Below are 19,308 nucleotides of genomic sequence, written 5' to 3' on the forward strand. Positions count from 1 at the left end.
CATTGCAGAAACGGGTATTGACCCTGTATTCTTAAATGGGACTTTAAAACGGGTCTGAACCTTAAGACCTTTCACATTGCAGGTGAAAACCGTTTTAAAAAGCATTTAATACCATTCACACATTCAACCTGTTTAACCCCCAAGGGACACGTTTCAAGCCATAGAAATAGAGCCATTCACACTGCCTAAAAAACGGCTTTGAAACGTGTAGGACTCTGCTTTTTAAACGTGTTGAAATACCAGTTAACTTTAACCGGTAAATCAACTCTGGCACCTTCACATTGCAGCCTTAAACGTTTTAAAATGGAAAAAAAAAAACGGCAATATACCGTTTTAAAAGTGCAGTGTGAAAGGGGTATAACTTTACAAGATTCTCCTTAAGTATCATTGCCCAGTCATAGATGTCCACCTAAAACACTTTTTCTTCCTCTTCTTTAACCTTGCCTAATGTGTTACCCTTCCTCCCCTCACTGCCTCTTGTAGTTTTTCCCATTGACCAATGAATATGGATTATTGGACACAAATACACATCTTTGTTTTATTTACAGTTATAACGTTGGACTGTTAGCAAAAGTTAGATATTGGCTATTTGCTGCATACTCTCAGAACCATAATAATAGTTTTTTGTGAATTGTTTTATTTGTTGCAACTGTATACTGGCTTTGTAGGTACAGATGGAGCCCCTCTCATTCATTGCCTTGGCTCGCAAGAATGTCTCCTCTGGCGGAGAGGGACTCCATTAGATTGGGACGCGCGAACATCTCACACGCACACGTGTCCCAGTCAGTCGGCGGGACCCTGTCCATCTCCATTTCAGGGAGACGGGCTTGGTCGGTGCAGGGAGGCGACGGGGACCGGCGATGGCAGACGGGGATGCGGCGGATGTCAGTGGGAAGCTCCATCAACAGGCCGCGCTCACTTCCGACGGCTGGCAATTCTATCGCCAGCCCCTGCAAGCATGAGAGGGGCTCCATCTGTATTCTTGCTTTGCAAAAATCTAAATATCTCTAGATGCTGTGGAGACTAGTGCTGCATGAGTTGGGGTGATGGTAGAGGAAGCATCAACCAGAATCTCACCTCAGGTCGACTGATATGAATTCACGTCCATGCTCAGGAAATTGCTCCCAAGCCCAAAAACACCCAGTGTTACCTCTGCAGTAAATGCAGGTGATGGGAAGAAAACTAAAATAAATATACAAAACTATGGCTATAGTCAGCAGGATTGTACATGTACAGTTTAATCTACACGGCTATCCTAGAGTTGGCGACTCACATTTACCATTTTTCTGCCTGTGACGGTAGGCAGGTTCCGTTCCCGCCTCAATAGGCTGTGAGTAGTATCAGTCTTCTATAGTTAATATGTGGAAACTGTCAGAAATGTATATGACAAAGCCAGCACAAGGCCAACTGGTAGTACAGTAAACTACCACTCAACTTAGAACCTTTCAAATCACATATGAACCAGAACTGATAGTACATTATGGAAGACAGATAAATAGTAAATTGGTTGCATGTGTAGAATAACAGAATGACCCCCAATAGAGCAAGGAGCGATTTCAACTCACAGCTTGAAGCCATAATGAATGAAAGTGATAAGCGATAAACATGGCATTTTGGGACCTGGAAGCTTTGAAGTGTTTTAGATCTATAAAATTAAGTCTATTTCTAATTCAGGGTCTGTCTTGAATTTTTAGCATTAGATGATATTTACTAGAGCTTCGACCTTTCTCCTATTTGATTTTAAATGCGCACCTGCAACGTCTAAATACATTGCTTTATCTTCATGGCTTCTTCCTGAACTTTTTAGAAAGGTCATTTAGTAAAAGTTGCAGATGAACATGTGCAACCCATTTGATGAAATTCCTGGACAAATCAGGAAGAACTCAGCACAAACAAAAATGGTCCATAGCCTAGATATACTTAGTAGTATGTTTATTTATAAGGCGCCGCAAAGTGTCCGCAGCGCCGTACATAGCAAACAAAAAACAAATTACAAGGTAACGTACAGGGTGTGTTTGAAAAATACAGTATAAATAGGGGTATAGCTGGTAGAACTAAAATCAGCATCAGTTCAGAAGTAGGTGTCAAAATTGTCGAGGAGACTGAAGATGAAGTAGAGGAAGGGAAGAACAGGACAGGAGCACAGGTGAGGTAAAGAACAGGACAGGAGCACAGGTGAGGTAAAGAGGCACAACTTAGTGCACAACATGTGCAGGTTTGACTGGTGGACTTAAAACAGCACTAGTAATTAATGCTAAATCAGGCTTGCTAAGTCCTGAACAGTCCGATTCTATCGCAGCCACCGGGCAAGTCCTGGGCTACGCACAGATTGCACAAGCTGGAAAAATCATTCGCTGGTGAGTGATTGTGAATGGACTTACAGCTAATGGCAGTTCTGCAATATTTTCGCAGGTTTATCACAACCTTGCACAGGGCGGGATTTCCCTCTGGCTGTGCGGCATATACCTGATCGAATGGTTCTACAAATTAGCAGCCGTATGATCTGATCTAAATAATCCCCATAGTTCCGAGTGGACAGGGTTATGCAGATGCTACATAATTTACCGCCACACTTCTGCAGGGCAAGGAACTGTTCTTTGTGTAGATTACTATTATATTTGAAATTACATTAAAAAAGTTCATGTATGTTAATATTCCAAAACTTGCAGCAATTATAAAAACCACAGACACATTAATATACAGTATGATCACTGAGAAATATCAGATTAATCTGATTAAATCAGTGCTATTACCATTGTTCTAAGGTGCAGGTCTGCACTAAAAGCATAGCAATCACTCATTTACTGTGCCTCTTTTACACTGAGCTGAGAGTCCAGTTTATCGCTAGGGCAAACTGGTGCAACCTGGATCTAGGCTCAGTATGAAAGGGTCAACCTGGGCCAGCAGCTGTGTGAAAGACTTGACCTGGGTCATGCCTAAAAGGTTGCTGATTGTCTGGCTCATGAGTGCTTAGAGATAAAGTCCTTCCCAAGCATCTTTTAAAAGCAGCAACAACATGGGAATATCCCTGGGCGACAGCAGTGGTGTGAAAGGGTAAATACATGTGATTTCCTAGCTCACACTGGTGTTAAGTAACCCTGGGTTGGACACAGATCGGAGCCTGGGCTTCTATCTGAAAGGGGTATAATTCGATTTTATCCATACAGCGGAGGTTAGACGATGAAAGTACTGTATTATGTAATTGGTTTGCATGATTTGTAGTGGGATATGTTGAAATTGGGAATCTTGGCAGCTAAGGAATAGGCTGTTGGTATAATTTTGCCTCTAGCTCACCTTTATACAACGTCATTCATGACATCAGCATTATCACATACATGCATAAAGAATATATATTTGACTTTAACAGCAATCATTTTTGGTGCACTATTTAATACACAGGAGTGCTCATGGTTATGGGTTATTGGGTCGGACATGGCTTAGGTTTGCAGGATTGGAAGGTCAATACAAGCATTACGTCGACAATGGCTAGTCAACAGTCAAAAGGTTGACATGAGATTAATCATGTTTTATTTGTTCCAAATGTCGACATGGTTAACATGGACAGAGTCCAAGCGTACTGCGTCCGTTAGCCATACTATGCTTGACATACTATTCTATTCCTGTCGACATTTCATCTAAAAAAAACCTGTAAAAACCTCATGTTGACCTAACGCTTGTCTCGACCTTCCAACCCTGTCAACCTTAGCCAGGTCAACCTATTTCATGTGTTGACCTAAGCCATATTGACATAGTGGTCGACCCAATGTATGTCGACTTGCTGGTTGTCGACCTAACAACCGTATCCCATGCTACACATCCTTCCCAATGCCGGGTGAGGTGCATTTTGCGCATGTGTGGTCTAGCAGTTGGGCAAGCAGAACCGGGATGAACAAAATATAGAAGCATAGCCAAAGTTTACAATGTGCCTCTTCTGATTGGCTAATGCCATCATACTGTGGCTGCTGCAAGTTATTTGCCTGATCACAGTGATATTTGCATTGGTATGCTGAAGTAAAGCATATTCACATTTGTGGCAGAATGTTATACAGACCGAGTTCATCTGAGGTGCACTATAATGGCCGAACTCTAACTTTTTTTTAAAGTGGCAATCATTTAATAAGTAAAACCATGCCTTGTAAATGATTGCCACTTTAAAAAAATAATATTCCACACCTCCGGTGACTATAAAAAGCCCATCATTAATCTTTCAATGGAGGCGATAATAAAGTGTGTACTGAGTTGCATTTGTCATGGTGCCTTGTTTTAAAGCCTTTTACATGGTAAATGCAACTTTTTAATATAGCATGTATTGCAGTATATTGTGCCTGGATTGTGTACTGTCATTTTAGCGATTTCCGCTACTTCAGTAATGGGAATATACTACTGGTCACTCCAGTTTTAAATCAATGATTAAAATATATACAGTATAAAGGCACAAAGCATTTATCTAAGCCTTTTAAACATTAGTGTCCCACAATACTGTGGTGTGGAGACCATACCTTATCTCACAACTTGACAGTATCCCAGGGAATAGTTGAGTAACACTAGCGACAGTCATAAGAACATAAGAAATGACAGTTATGAGCTTGTTGGCTGGCAGTTTATAATTTTTTGAAGCTCGGTGCATCTGGTCCTCTATATTTAAAAAGTGTTTTTTTTTCCCCAGAAACGGTCAAGCACTAAATTTTGACTGGGAAATCCTATTTTCAATTTCTCACATAAAACTGCTACATTAATCTCTTCATGTTTATACAGTACAAATGTCACTCACTTCCCAAACATATTGGACTGCATCAATACAGTCTGTTGGATCTGCAACAATAGAACCCATGAAGCAGAAGTTGAAACTGCACAGATGAGATAAAGTTAAGGCCCATACACACTGGGGGATTTTGAGCTCAAAGTAGCTCACTTTTCCTGTATTGAGCTACTTTGAGCACAACATTTCCTAGTATCGTAGTACGTACGTGAGGAGCGGTAAGCGCCTAATCATGCTCCCATATCATCCGTCACCCTATATTGTAGGCCGAGTGAACCACTTTCTATAGTCTCCTACTACGAAAAGTGATTCAACCAAGAGAAAAATCGCTGGGCTGGGTGAAAATCGCTCAGTGTGTATGCACCAAGAGATTTATCGGCCAGCGATTTTCATAGCATTGCTCATAGGCAAAGTGTGTATGCACTTTTAGACATGATTGACAAAGTCTTCTGCACAACCGGAGCATTGAAGAACAGGACCAATGTCTCAAATATTTACGAACATTAGGCCAAACACAACAGTGGTGACGATCTTCTAACAGCAGTTTCCAGGATGCCCAATAACCGGGCACCACAAGTTGCAATATTCAGTCAGTTGCCCAATATTAAATGATATGTCACAGTGCACATGACCAATATAATAGAAAACACAAGAAAGATGAAATAGGTTACGTTCCCCTGCTTTATAATGGTCAGCTGTTGACCTCTCACATGTATCACTGAGGGTCAGCATCCATTTCAATTATGAAAAATGTCAAACACGTTCTCTGCGTTCTTTTATCTGGAAGCCCTGTGCCTGCTTTGGGAGACAATGATGTTTTACAATCAGGCGTAACTCATATCTGGCTAGAAAACTGTAATTCAATGACTTTCACACTCAGTTTAGATTTTCCATCATCTCAACCTGTCACTTTATTTAGCAGCAAAGGACCTAAGGGAAGATCATTGCAGAATTTGATATAAACATTTATGCTCTGGATCTAAACAGTAATACGTGAATTCTAACAAAGTAATGTACTGTAAATCTTTAGATTGTAAGGGGTCTCGTAAAAACAGAACAAGGACAGTTATGTCCTATGATCTTAAACCCTGCAGTGATATTAGTGGCGAGAACTTAATGTGCTTAGCAGAAAATGGATCATATGATTGTACTTACAGTACATACACACATGAATGCATGAATACTATAGGCACATACATTTCCTAAGCTTCAGACTATGGATACTTTTCTGAAAATGGTTGGTAATGGAGGAAAAAAAGCAATTACCCACAGACAGCAGCCAGACATTTGCTTTCATTTTCTAAACTGTAGCACAAAACATAGAACTAGAATATTAATGGATATTATGGGCAAAACCATCCTTTTCAATGCTAACAATTACCAAGGACACAACTACAAAGGCCTGTCTTGAGCTTCAGTCTAGGACTTTGCTGTTGTAGATTCCATTTCTAGTTTAGCATTTCCAGTATTATTTGACTTGTATTTTATATACAATCAGGACAATTATACTGAATACACTTACAAAGGGTCTAGTATTACAGGAGGGGGAAGAAGTGAAATGATTCACATTCAGAAACCTAAATGTTAAAAAACAGGATGTAAAAATACTTTAAGCTCAATTTTTCCATTAAGTGGACAAATATTTGAACCTACATTCTGGTTATTCATTTAAAAAAACATATTTCAGTGCAAAAATTAGGCTACTAGAGCACACACACGGTGAGATGTGCACTGTTTTTCTATTCGATTTTGCTTATAGAAGCAACATCGAATAGAAAAACAAATGGGCATTGAATGGTTTTTCTACATTCGATGCAGATTCGACTCAAGGTGCGCTCCCGTGTAGTGTAAATCGAATAGAAAAATAGTCTTGTCAAGCAAGACTATATAGTGGAAATCTAACAGTAGATAGTGCAAATCTAATGTGTTCACTGCAGCATGTCCATCTCCTGCCTGAAGCCAGTGTTGTTCTAACAGCAAATCAAATGCACATCAAATGGAAAATCGAACGGAAAATAGTGGAAATCGAAAAAGGAGTACAAAAAAACTTCAGAGCAGGTCAATAGTCCATATGTAATAGAAATTGAATCAAAAACGGAATCAAACTCTGTGTACGCACCTTAAGGGGATATCCAATTATCCCTGTTACATTACCACGGGTAATTATATCTCCCAGAGCTATCCTATTAACCATGATAAGCCTGTATTAGCCGTGGCTTATCGGGGATTGTCACCTGCCTCAGCTCCCACAAAATCCCAGGCTCCCTATCACTTGACCCTGGCCTTGCCCATGGCACCTAAGGTGGTGGAAGAGGAGTGGATGTGGCTCCCGTGCACCCTCCCCACGTACTGCATCAAGTGTGGGACATTGTCTGGAGAGGTCGCCAAAGCTTATTGGGGATTGTTTTCACCTGCCTCAGGAAGGCAAAACAAAATCCTCAATAACTGTCAGTTTTTTGGGTCTGCTGCGGTGAAAACATACAGGTTTCACTGAACCTTTTTTTAAATGGGGGAATTGGATACCCTGAAAAAAAAAATCAGTAAAACATCGGAAAAAATCCCAATTTTCGCTACCGATGTTTCATCGCACCTAATTGGATACCCCACATCTCTAGAAACAATGATAAAGAATTTTCTACATTGGCACACTTTAGCACTGAACCTTATTTTTTTCTCTGTAACACAACTATATTAGCCAATTAATCCAATAGTACACACACCTTTTCTAAATGATTTTTATTCAAAAGTTAACAGATAAGAAGGTTTTTTAATACCTACATACTGTATAGATTTCCTTGAACAGGTCTTACAGTATAGCATGTATTTCCTAAACTGCAGAGTAAAATCATGTCCTCCTAATTATAAATAAGGTGTGGATTCTGCATTTTGGCCCCATCCATTCTGTTGTGAGATAGTTCACCAATCCTGGCTACAGTCAATTCTCCTGTTGGAAAAATCATTTGTAAAGACTAGACTTCTGCAGCAGACGCCTTATAAATGATGGAGTACCGAAATTCTAAACTCTGCTTCCCATTCCGGCAGAAGAAATGACCATCACAGATGTGTTGGTAGAGAGTGTCTGACATATGGCAGATGTTCCGCACACCGGATCCTAGATAGTGATGGAGGGTGCTGTATTCTAGAGGGTCCTAGCGGAGTTCTCCTTTAATCAATTTAATTATGGTTTATTTTTGTAAATAAACATTATTTAAGGTGATCACCGATGTGCAAACGAAGAGGTGGATCCAGAGAACATTTTCGGTGATTCATGCCTTCAAATAATGTCACAATGTCTAACCTACAGTTTAAAAAAAAAAGTAAACTATTTGAATGCTTCTTGAGATTTAATATGCCTCCATGTGTCTATAAAGCTTCTGCTGTAACGATAGATGTAATGTATACATGTGTTTTTATAAGTGATATTATAGAATTATAAATGGAATAATCATATCTTTGTTCGTTATTAGAATAATTCATTATATACCGTGCACTCGCAGAATCCAACTAGAAAGTCAATTAGACTCCCAATGATCTCCCTCGGCTAATGTTGCTAGTCTAAGAGGAGATAAGCCATATAATTTTACAGGAAGCAGACCATTGATTCCTTTAACAAACACAGCTTGGCAATCTATCTTCTATACAAAATAATGAGGTGGCAGGAGTGCAGTGGAAGGGCCCGTCTTTAAGACATCATGTTAGGGAATCCAGCTGTGCTTGGATAGTCTCAAGCTATTAAAAAAAAAAGAGAGAGAAAAAAGAAAAAAGATGAGAGATTTAATATATAAATATTATTTACTATGCATATTAAATGTATGTGCGTAGCATTATTAAATAGTAACAGAATCTTAGAATATCGATTTCATAAAAAGCCAATTCATCTGAAAGCTTAAATGAATATTCAAGATTTCAGAGAATTCAACACCTGTTTTTTTATAATGGCAAATTGCTATTTCTCATTTGGCATTATAGCGGATTGTGGTTAATCTTCTGTGCACAGAGGAATAAATTAGGGATATTTCTAAATAGGGGAATTAAGTACGCAATCTCCACAAAAACCATATACACTATACAGGTTTTTTTTATGTTTATATGGGCAATAAACATACAATGCAAAACAATAGGTGGTGACTCTTCATTAGAACGTTGAAGAATTTTCAGTGCTAAACGATCAACCTATTATAGGACAAAAACTTTGTTAAATATGCTGTTTTTTTATGTTTTTCATAACAAATATTAATGTATCTATGATTAGTGTTGGGGCACGTGTACATCATACTTAGGGGTCAATCTTGTTAGGCACAATGTAATTGCGGCAGCCAGAATTCATAGAAAAGTGATCGCAGCCCCTTAGGGTATCAAGCAATTTCAACTAATTTGAGCTGAAACCAGCCTTCGCATTTAATAGGACCAACCCCTAAATACGTTTTTATCTACTTTGGTATTTTGTATTAGAAACAAACACAATGAGGCATGCTGTATGTAATAGTGGCTGAGTTTGCCAGAGGTGCAGGATGCCAGCCGAACTTCTACTTTTTTGTAAAGCAGCTATTTAAAAGGGGATATGGTCATTGGGTCTACAGCAAGTTGGTTGACAAGCATCGGGTTGATACCATTAGGTCCTTGATTGTGAATTGTATCACTTACTTTGTATACCCTAGCGCATGGAACTCCTAGAATTTTGTTCTATTGTATATCCCTGTCAAGTTCTGGTGTTAACTTGTCTAGGTTGTTCCTAGCAGCTTAGGTATTTCTTGCGCAATTGCACTCAAAAATCTTTTTTCTGTGTATCTATTGTTTCACCACCCTTTTTGTGTGCAGTGCAGCAGGATGTTAGCCTACAAAGAAACAAGGAGAGAACTATTGAAAGATCTCTTTGGGGCTAATGATAGTGAATTAGATTGCAATGATGAGGATATCGTATCCCTGCTTAATAAGTTGGAGAATCTAATTCTAAAAGAAAATCGCTTGTGGTGGGAGATTATCACTTTGGAAAAGTACCAGGTGGAACACCTGATACCAAAAGGTCTAAAGATTGAAAAAACTCCCTCTTTTACTAACAGTTCTGATTTTGCCAAGGAATGGCAGAAAATCCTTGAGAGTTGTTCCTTCAATTTAATGGAACTAATTCTCAAAGACAGACGAGCTTCTTTAAATAAAATCAATGAAGAAATCAGTGCACTCCAATTATTGGTAAAACCTTTTACTATTCTGGAGGAGTATAAAACAAGCGAAGAAAGGATAATTAGAAAAATTGACAAAGAAACTAAAGAACTAAAAAGTAGAAAAACCAAAAAATACCATAGAGATCTTAATATAAGAGAGAACCTGTTGAACCCAAAAAATAAAGAAGCATTAATTGAAACCCCTTTAATTAAGCCACAAACCCCTAAATGGAGAAAACCCAATAATAAAAAAAGAACTCATACCACAAATGAGACACCAAAAACACAATTAAAAGGGAGGAATAGAAATACCATAAAGCACCCCCTAAAATTACAGCCTGAAACTCCCTATATAATACCATCAAAAAGATATAGAGGTAGACCGCCACAAAGAGTCAATCCCTATAGAGTAGATAATTCAAATAGGGAGAGAACAGACAACTATCAGGATTACCATTCAACCAATAGGTATGAAAATCTAAATAGAGAAGAGGTACCTAGAACTCCTTTTTTAGAATGGGGGAAAAGAGCAAAAGGAAGGTTTCGGAATTAAAAATTACAAGGAAAACTAAACGTGGTAAACGAGGTGGTACAAATAAGGTGAAACAAAAGAAGAAAAAAACTTCTCTTATCACTGAATCCACTGAGGAAAAAGATGAAGGTAAAATCTTCAATCTTAGTAAAAGGGTACTTACAGATGAGGAAAAAAGAGTCCTTAAAAAAGGACTCAAATTCGCCCCTACCAATGATGTTGATCCTTTTAAACTTTATATAGATTTACAGAAATTCACTAGAAAAATCACAATAAAAAAATTCTTTGCAGAAAAAGATGATAAAGAGAAATCAGACGCAACTGATCCTGACACTGGAGGACCATCTGGGTCAGGATACAGGGGCAAATCTACTTTTTATCCATCTCACATAAAGGGATGTTTTATTGAAAGCTTCAATAAAATTGTTACTGAAGAATTAAACTCCCTAACGCTGCAGCAGCAGAAAAACAAAAAATTCAAAAAGAAGGTGAATTTAACTTCTAAAGAATTTCAGGCCATTAAATCTTTAAAGGATGACGCCGAAATAATTATAAAACCGGCCGATAAAGGCGGAGGAGTCGTTATCCTTAATAAAGATGACTATATTAAAGAAATCAATAGACAACTAGAGAGTGGAGAAACCTATAAAAAACTTAAATCAGATCCCTCTATCCGAATTAAAAAAGAATTGGATGATTTCCTCCTACGATCCTTTCAAAATGGTGCACTAACTAAAGCAGAATTAGAGTTTGCAACTATCAAAGAACCTTCGGTTCCAACCTTATACATTTTACCAAAGGTTCATAAGAATACATCCAATCCCCCTGGGAGACCCATAGTGTCTGGCTCCAATAGCCTGACATCTAATTTGTCTGCTCTGGTGGACTTTTACCTGCAACCTTTGGTGAAGAACACTAGAGCATATTTAAAAGACACTAAGGATGTACTTAACAAAATCAATAACTGCACCTGGGATAAAGACTCCCTGTTGGCGAGTGGTGATGTTTCAACTCTGTACACCATTATTGACCCAATAAAAGGCTTAACAGCGGTCGAATATTTTTTAAATCAATCTGTTTTATCTCAAAATGTAAAAACTTTCATCTTGGATAGCATTGGTTTTATTTTAAAAAACAATTTCTTCTATTTTAACGGGAATTATTATCTGCAGATGATTGGTACTGCCATGGGGACCAGGTTCGCCCCCAGTTATGCAAATCTATATATGGCATACTGGGAGGACCTTAACATCTGGTCCTCTCCAGAATTTGGGGCGGACCTGGTCTCGTGGCACCGTTATATAGATGATATTTTACTTGTTTGGAAGGGGGATGAAAGTACACTTTTAGAGTTTTTTAATAGGTTAAATCAAAATGATTTTAATCTAAATATGGTTTTTATCTGTAGTAAAGAAAAAATTGTATTCTTGGATTTAAATATTTATATCAAGGACGAAAAAGTATGTACAAGTAATCATATAAAATTCACCGACTCCAATAGTTACATTGAACGCAATAGTCAACATCACCACAATTGGTTAGAGGGTATACCCTTTGGCCAATTTTTGCGTGTCAAACGTAACTGTAGTGATATAAATGTTTATGAAGAACAAGTGAAGGACATGTCAAACCGGTTCTTAATAAAAGGATATGAAGTTAAAGACCTTGTTGAAGCAAAAAATAGGGTTGATCACATCGATAGAGGAGAGCTTTTGAGAGATAAAATCAAAGCAAAAGAACAAAAAAATAAAGAGTGGTCCTTCATAACCGATTATAATCCCCATTTTAAAGAAATAGAAAAAGTTATTAAGAGAAATTGGAAGATCTTGCAAAATGACCCTATAATAGGGGAACAACTTCCAAGATACCCAGGCTTTATATATAGAAGAGCACCGTCTTTGAAAGACAAATTGGTGAAAAGTTCTCTTGAAACTATACAAAGAACCAGTGACCGCACCAAAGGTTTCCATAGGTGCGGGATGTGTCTTATGTGCAGGAGTGTAAAAGGAACCAGTAAAGTGAAAGAGGTTACCATTAATAATGTTGCATATAGAATCAATGAATTTATAACCTGTAATTCGAAAAATGTCATTTATTTTATCGAATGCAAATGTAACTTATTTTACATAGGAAAAACCACAAGAAACCTGAAAACACGTCTGGCAGAACACATATATAATATAAGAAAGGGAACCCTAACACATACCCTTTCTGCTCATTGTAAAGGTGTTCATAATTCCAGTGAATGCGGTCTAAAATCTTTTGGTGCATTAGAACAAATAAACCCTACCTGGAGAAATAAAAGTATAGAGACCAGACTTGCCCAGACTGAAATGAAATGGGTTTTTAAGCTAAAAACGTTAGTGCCCAATGGTTTAAATGGAGACTTCGAGCTTAAGTGGTTCCTTTAATCTTTTTGCATTTTCTATAGTTCTTATATGTATTTTAGCCTTTTTAACATTATTGGCAATTTAATATGAATTTTAATCGTTTTTATCTTTTATTATATTTTTCTATACATATGGACATTAATTTGCTGCTATGGACTCATATCGGGAATTTTGAAGTGCAATAGAAGGATATGTCCCTTTAAGTAACTGCACTTTAACCTTGGAGGATGAATCTATCAAGAAACTATAAGAAAGGACTTTATTGATCCCGAAAGGAACCGATCCAAGCATACACCATATGTTTTTTGTTGTGATATATCATGCATAACAATGTAAACAGCAGAGCGATCAGGAATTTTCTCCCTTATATATTCTTCTATTTGGTAACGTAGAGGTAAGCGCTTCCTGTGCCTTTGGAACGCAAGTCCCGGCACTTTGGAACGCACGCTTCCGTTTCCAATGGAACGCAAGCTTCCGTAATCCGGAAGTATGACGCACTTCCGGTTCCGGCGAAATACGCCTGATGCCGGCTTTTGGCGCGTCTCTCATCCTATTTAAACAGCTCCAGCCGGGGGATATGTTATGCTCCTGACGAAGGACTACAAGGTCCGAAATGCATTGAGCAGATTATACCCCTGGCTGGAGAAATTTATGACGCTATTATTGGGAGAACATCACTGACCCGCTAAGCAAACCTTCTTTGGCTTCCTGTCATTTGAATTGGTTGTTAAATCCATCTGCGGTTGGGTGAGATCATCCCATTTCTGTATCACCTGCTGGTGATGATATGCCCGTTTTTATCCTGTGTTTGTGAGTGCATCCTTTAAAATAAATTGTACCCCCCTTTTATCAAAGGTGTCTGCACGATTTGTATCTCTCTTCTCAGTAGGAGTTCAAAACGACATTGGAAGGTTGTGTGCCATTACCTTATCACCAATGGGTGACGATATGCCTGTTTATATCCTACACTTGTGAGTGCATCTATTTAAAAGACCCTGCTTTCCCTTTATACAAAAGGTGTCTGCACGATGTGTTTGTTCTCATTATAGGATCACAAATAACAGTCGAGTGAAGTCACTGGACATATCAGGATTCACAGTGAACTGTGACTATAAAATATTTGGTGTAAGTTCATCAGTTTCCTTGATTGTGAATTGTATCACTTACTTTGTATACCCTAGCGCATGGAACTCCTAGAATTTTGTTCTATTGTATATCCCTGTCAAGTTCTGGTGTTAACTTGTCTAGGTTGTTCCTAGCAGCTTAGGTATTTCTTGCGCAATTGCACTCAAAAATCTTTTTTCTGTGTATCTATTGTTTCACCACCCTTTTTGTGTGCAGTGCAGCAGGATGTTAGCCTACAAAGAAACAAGGAGAGAACTATTGAAAGATCTCTTTGGGGCTAATGATAGTGAATTAGATTGCAATGATGAGGATATCGTATCCCTGCTTAATAAGTTGGAGAATCTAATTCTAAAAGAAAATCGCTTGTGGTGGGAGATTATCACTTTGGAAAAGTACCAGGTGGAACACCTGATACCAAAAGGTCTAAAGATTGAAAAAACTCCCTCTTTTACTAACAGTTCTGATTTTGCCAAGGAATGGCAGAAAATCCTTGAGAGTTGTTCCTTCAATTTAATGGAACTAATTCTCAAAGACAGACGAGCTTCTTTAAATAAAATCAATGAAGAAATCAGTGCACTCCAATTATTGGTAAAACCTTTTACTATTCTGGAGGAGTATAAAACAAGCGAAGAAAGGATAATTAGAAAAATTGACAAAGAAACTAAAGAACTAAAAAGTAGAAAAACCAAAAAATACCATAGAGATCTTAATATAAGAGAGAACCTGTTGAACCCAAAAAATAAAGAAGCATTAATTGAAACCCCTTTAATTAAGCCACAAACCCCTAAATGGAGAAAACCCAATAATAAAAAAAGAACTCATACCACAAATGAGACACCAAAAACACAATTAAAAGGGAGGAATAGAAATACCATAAAGCACCCCCTAAAATTACAGCCTGAAACTCCCTATATAATACCATCAAAAAGATATAGAGGTAGACCGCCACAAAGAGTCAATCCCTATAGAGTAGATAATTCAAATAGGGAGAGAACAGACAACTATCAGGATTACCATTCAACCAATAGGTATGAAAATCTAAATAGAGAAGAGGTACCTAGAACTCCTTTTTTAGAATGGGGGAAAAGAGCAAAAGGAAGGTTTCGGAATTAAAAATTACAAGGAAAACTAAACGTGGTAAACGAGGTGGTACAAATAAGGTGAAACAAAAGAAGAAAAAAACTTCTCTTATCACTGAATCCACTGAGGAAAAAGATGAAGGTAAAATCTTCAATCTTAGTAAAAGGGTACTTACAGATGAGGAAAAAAGAGTCCTTAAAAAAGGACTCAAATTCGCCCCTACCAATGATGTTGATCCTTTTAAACTTTATATAGATTTACAGAAATTCACTAGAAAAATCACAATAAAAAAATTCTTTGCAGAAAAAGATGATAAAGAGAAATCAGACGCAACTGATCCTGACACTGGAGGACCATCTGGGTCAGGATACAGGGGCAAATCTACTTTTTATCCATCTCACATAAAGGGATGTTTTATTGAAAGCTTCAATAAAATTGTTACTGAAGAATTAAACTCCCTAACGCTGCAGCAGCAGAAAAACAAAAAATTCAAAAAGAAGGTGAATTTAACTTCTAAAGAATTTCAGGCCATTAAATCTTTAAAGGATGACGCCGAAATAATTATAAAACCGGCCGATAAAGGCGGAGGAGTCGTTATCCTTAATAAAGATGACTATATTAAAGAAATCAATAGACAACTAGAGAGTGGAGAAACCTATAAAAAACTTAAATCAGATCCCTCTATCCGAATTAAAAAAGAATTGGATGATTTCCTCCTACGATCCTTTCAAAATGGTGCACTAACTAAAGCAGAATTAGAGTTTGCAACTATCAAAGAACCTTCGGTTCCAACCTTATACATTTTACCAAAGGTTCATAAGAATACATCCAATCCCCCTGGGAGACCCATAGTGTCTTGCTCCAATAGCCTGACATCTAATTTGTCTGCTCTGGTGGACTTTTACCTGCAACCTTTGGTGAAGAACACTAGAGCATATTTAAAAGACACTAAGGATGTACTTAACAAAATCAATAACTGCACCTGGGATAAAGACTCCCTGTTGGCGAGTGGTGATGTTTCAACTCTGTACACCATTATTGACCCAATAAAAGGCTTAACAGCGGTCGAATATTTTTTAAATCAATCTGTTTTATCTCAAAATGTAAAAACTTTCATCTTGGATAGCATTGGTTTTATTTTAAAAAACAATTTCTTCTATTTTAACGGGAATTATTATCTGCAGATGATTGGTACTGCCATGGGGACCAGGTTCGCCCCCAGTTATGCAAATCTATATATGGCATACTGGGAGGACCTTAACATCTGGTCCTCTCCAGAATTTGGGGCGGACCTGGTCTCGTGGCACCGTTATATAGATGATATTTTACTTGTTTGGAAGGGGGATGAAAGTACACTTTTAGAGTTTTTTAATAGGTTAAATCAAAATGATTTTAATCTAAATATGGTTTTTATCTGTAGTAAAGAAAAAATTGTATTCTTGGATTTAAATATTTATATCAAGGACGAAAAAGTATGTACAAGTAATCATATAAAATTCACCGACTCCAATAGTTACATTGAACGCAATAGTCAACATCACCACAATTGGTTAGAGGGTATACCCTTTGGCCAATTTTTGCGTGTCAAACGTAACTGTAGTGATATAAATGTTTATGAAGAACAAGTGAAGGACATGTCAAACCGGTTCTTAATAAAAGGATATGAAGTTAAAGACCTTGTTGAAGCAAAAAATAGGGTTGATCACATCGATAGAGGAGAGCTTTTGAGAGATAAAATCAAAGCAAAAGAACAAAAAAATAAAGAGTGGTCCTTCATAACCGATTATAATCCCCATTTTAAAGAAATAGAAAAAGTTATTAAGAGAAATTGGAAGATCTTGCAAAATGACCCTATAATAGGGGAACAACTTCCAAGATACCCAGGCTTTATATATAGAAGAGCACCGTCTTTGAAAGACAAATTGGTGAAAAGTTCTCTTGAAACTATACAAAGAACCAGTGACCGCACCAAAGGTTTCCATAGGTGCGGGATGTGTCTTATGTGCAGGAGTGTAAAAGGAACCAGTAAAGTGAAAGAGGTTACCATTAATAATGTTGCATATAGAATCAATGAATTTATAACCTGTAATTCGAAAAATGTCATTTATTTTATCGAATGCAAATGTAACTTATTTTACATAGGAAAAACCACAAGAAACCTGAAAACACGTCTGGCAGAACACATATATAATATAAGAAAGGGAACCCTAACACATACCCTTTCTGCTCATTGTAAAGGTGTTCATAATTCCAGTGAATGCGGTCTAAAATCTTTTGGTGCATTAGAACAAATAAACCCTACCTGGAGAAATAAAAGTATAGAGACCAGACTTGCCCAGACTGAAATGAAATGGGTTTTTAAGCTAAAAACGTTAGTGCCCAATGGTTTAAATGGAGACTTCGAGCTTAAGTGGTTCCTTTAATCTTTTTGCATTTTCTATAGTTCTTATATGTATTTTAGCCTTTTTAACATTATTGGCAATTTAATATGAATTTTAATCGTTTTTATCTTTTATTATATTTTTCTATACATATGGACATTAATTTGCTGCTATGGACTCATATCGGGAATTTTGAAGTGCAATAGAAGGATATGTCCCTTTAAGTAACTGCACTTTAACCTTGGAGGATGAATCTATCAAGAAACTATAAGAAAGGACTTTATTGATCCCGAAAGGAACCGATCCAAGCATACACCATATGTTTTTTGTTGTGATATATCATGCATAACAATGTAAACAGCAGAGCGATCAGGAATTTTCTCCCTTATATATTCTTCTATTTGGTAACGTAGAGGTAAGCGCTTCCTGTGCCTTTGGAACGCAAGTCCCGGCACTTTGGAACGCACGCTTCCGTTTCCAATGGAACGCAAGCTTCCGTAATCCGGAAGTATGACGCACTTCCGGTTCCGGCGAAATACGCCTGATGCCGGCTTTTGGCGCGTCTCTCATCCTATTTAAACAGCTCCAGCCGGGGGATATGTTATGCTCCTGACGAAGGACTACAAGGTCCGAAATGCATTGAGCAGATTATACCCCTGGCTGGAGAAATTTATGACGCTATTATTGGGAGAACATCACTGACCCGCTAAGCAAACCTTCTTTGGCTTCCTGTCATTTGAATTGGTTGTTAAATCCATCTGCGGTTGGGTGAGATCATCCCATTTCTGTATCACCTGCTGGTGATGATATGCCCGTTTTTATCCTGTGTTTGTGAGTGCATCCTTTAAAATAAATTGTACCCCCCTTTTATCAAAGGTGTCTGCACGATTTGTATCTCTCTTCTCAGTAGGAGTTCAAAACGACATTGGAAGGTTGTGTGCCATTACCTTATCACCAATGGGTGACGATATGCCTGTTTATATCCTACACTTGTGAGTGCATCTATTTAAAAGACCCTGCTTTCCCTTTATACAAAAGGTGTCTGCACGATGTGTTTGTTCTCATTATAGGATCACAAATAACAGTCGAGTGAAGTCACTGGACATATCAGGATTCACAGTGAACTGTGACTATAAAATATTTGGTGTAAGTTCATCAGTTTCCTTGATTGTGAATTGTATCACTTACTTTGTATACCCTAGCGCATGGAACTCCTAGAATTTTGTTCTATGATACCATTAGGTCGACATAGTTCTAGGTCGACATGGGTCAAGGTTGACAGGTAATTAGGTCGACACAAGCATTAGGTCGACAGTGTCTTGACATGGTGTTTTTCACAGTTTTTTGTGCCCTACCATCCACTAGGGCAATGGTTCCCAAACTGTGCGCCTAGGCTCCTTGGGGTGCCTCAGAGCACTTGCAGGGGTGCCTCGGTTTGGTGGTCCAGAACCGATTCAAAGAATTTATGGTCAATGTAATAGGCAAAACCAGAGCTTGTGGCTTCCAGTTTTAAAATATGTGGATAAACAGAAGTGAATCCTGTCCCTCACCACATAACTGGACCTAGGGATGAAATATAAGCACAACTTATTTAATTTAACATTGTTTTCTGAAATTCTCGGTAGCAAACTTTGCACCTAGGGGTGCCGTGACAAATATTATGATAATCTAGGGTGCCGTGATGCAAAAAAGTTTGGGAACCACTGCACTAGGGCATGGTGGGAGAATAGTGTGCACAAAGCATTGCGAGTGAAGCTAATGATGCGAGGGAAGACTGTGTCCATGTCAACTGTGTCGACATTCGTGTAAAAAACTGTGGAAAACCCATGTCAACCTTTTGACTGTCGACCTAGACACTGTCGACCTATTGCTTGTGTCG

General features: G+C 38.0%; 1 protein-coding gene across 2 annotated transcripts in view; it reads right to left on the bottom strand.

The window, feature by feature from the left end:
• Positions 1-1,917: 1,917 nt before the first annotated feature.
• The window catches only part of COMMD10 (COMM domain containing 10), a 361,043-nt gene continuing 343,652 nt past the window's right edge, over positions 1,918-19,308 (bottom strand). The window contains exons 7-8 of one of the 2 annotated variants that reach the window (XR_014447849.1): positions 8,144-8,488; positions 1,918-8,112 (exon numbers count right to left, since the gene is read on the bottom strand). Coding sequence is in view for 1 of the 2 variants with exons in the window: in XM_083151620.1 (XP_083007746.1) it covers positions 8,450-8,488 (39 nt within the window). In the remaining variant the exon portion in view is untranslated. Of the gene's footprint in view, positions 8,489-19,308 lie in introns of both variants that reach the window. The other variant, XM_083151620.1, reaches the window with a different exon arrangement.

This window comes from Crinia signifera, chromosome 1 (genome assembly GCF_055691185.1).
Source record: "Crinia signifera chromosome 1, ASM5569118v1, whole genome shotgun sequence".
NCBI classification, from domain to species: domain Eukaryota; kingdom Metazoa; phylum Chordata; class Amphibia; order Anura; family Myobatrachidae; genus Crinia; species Crinia signifera.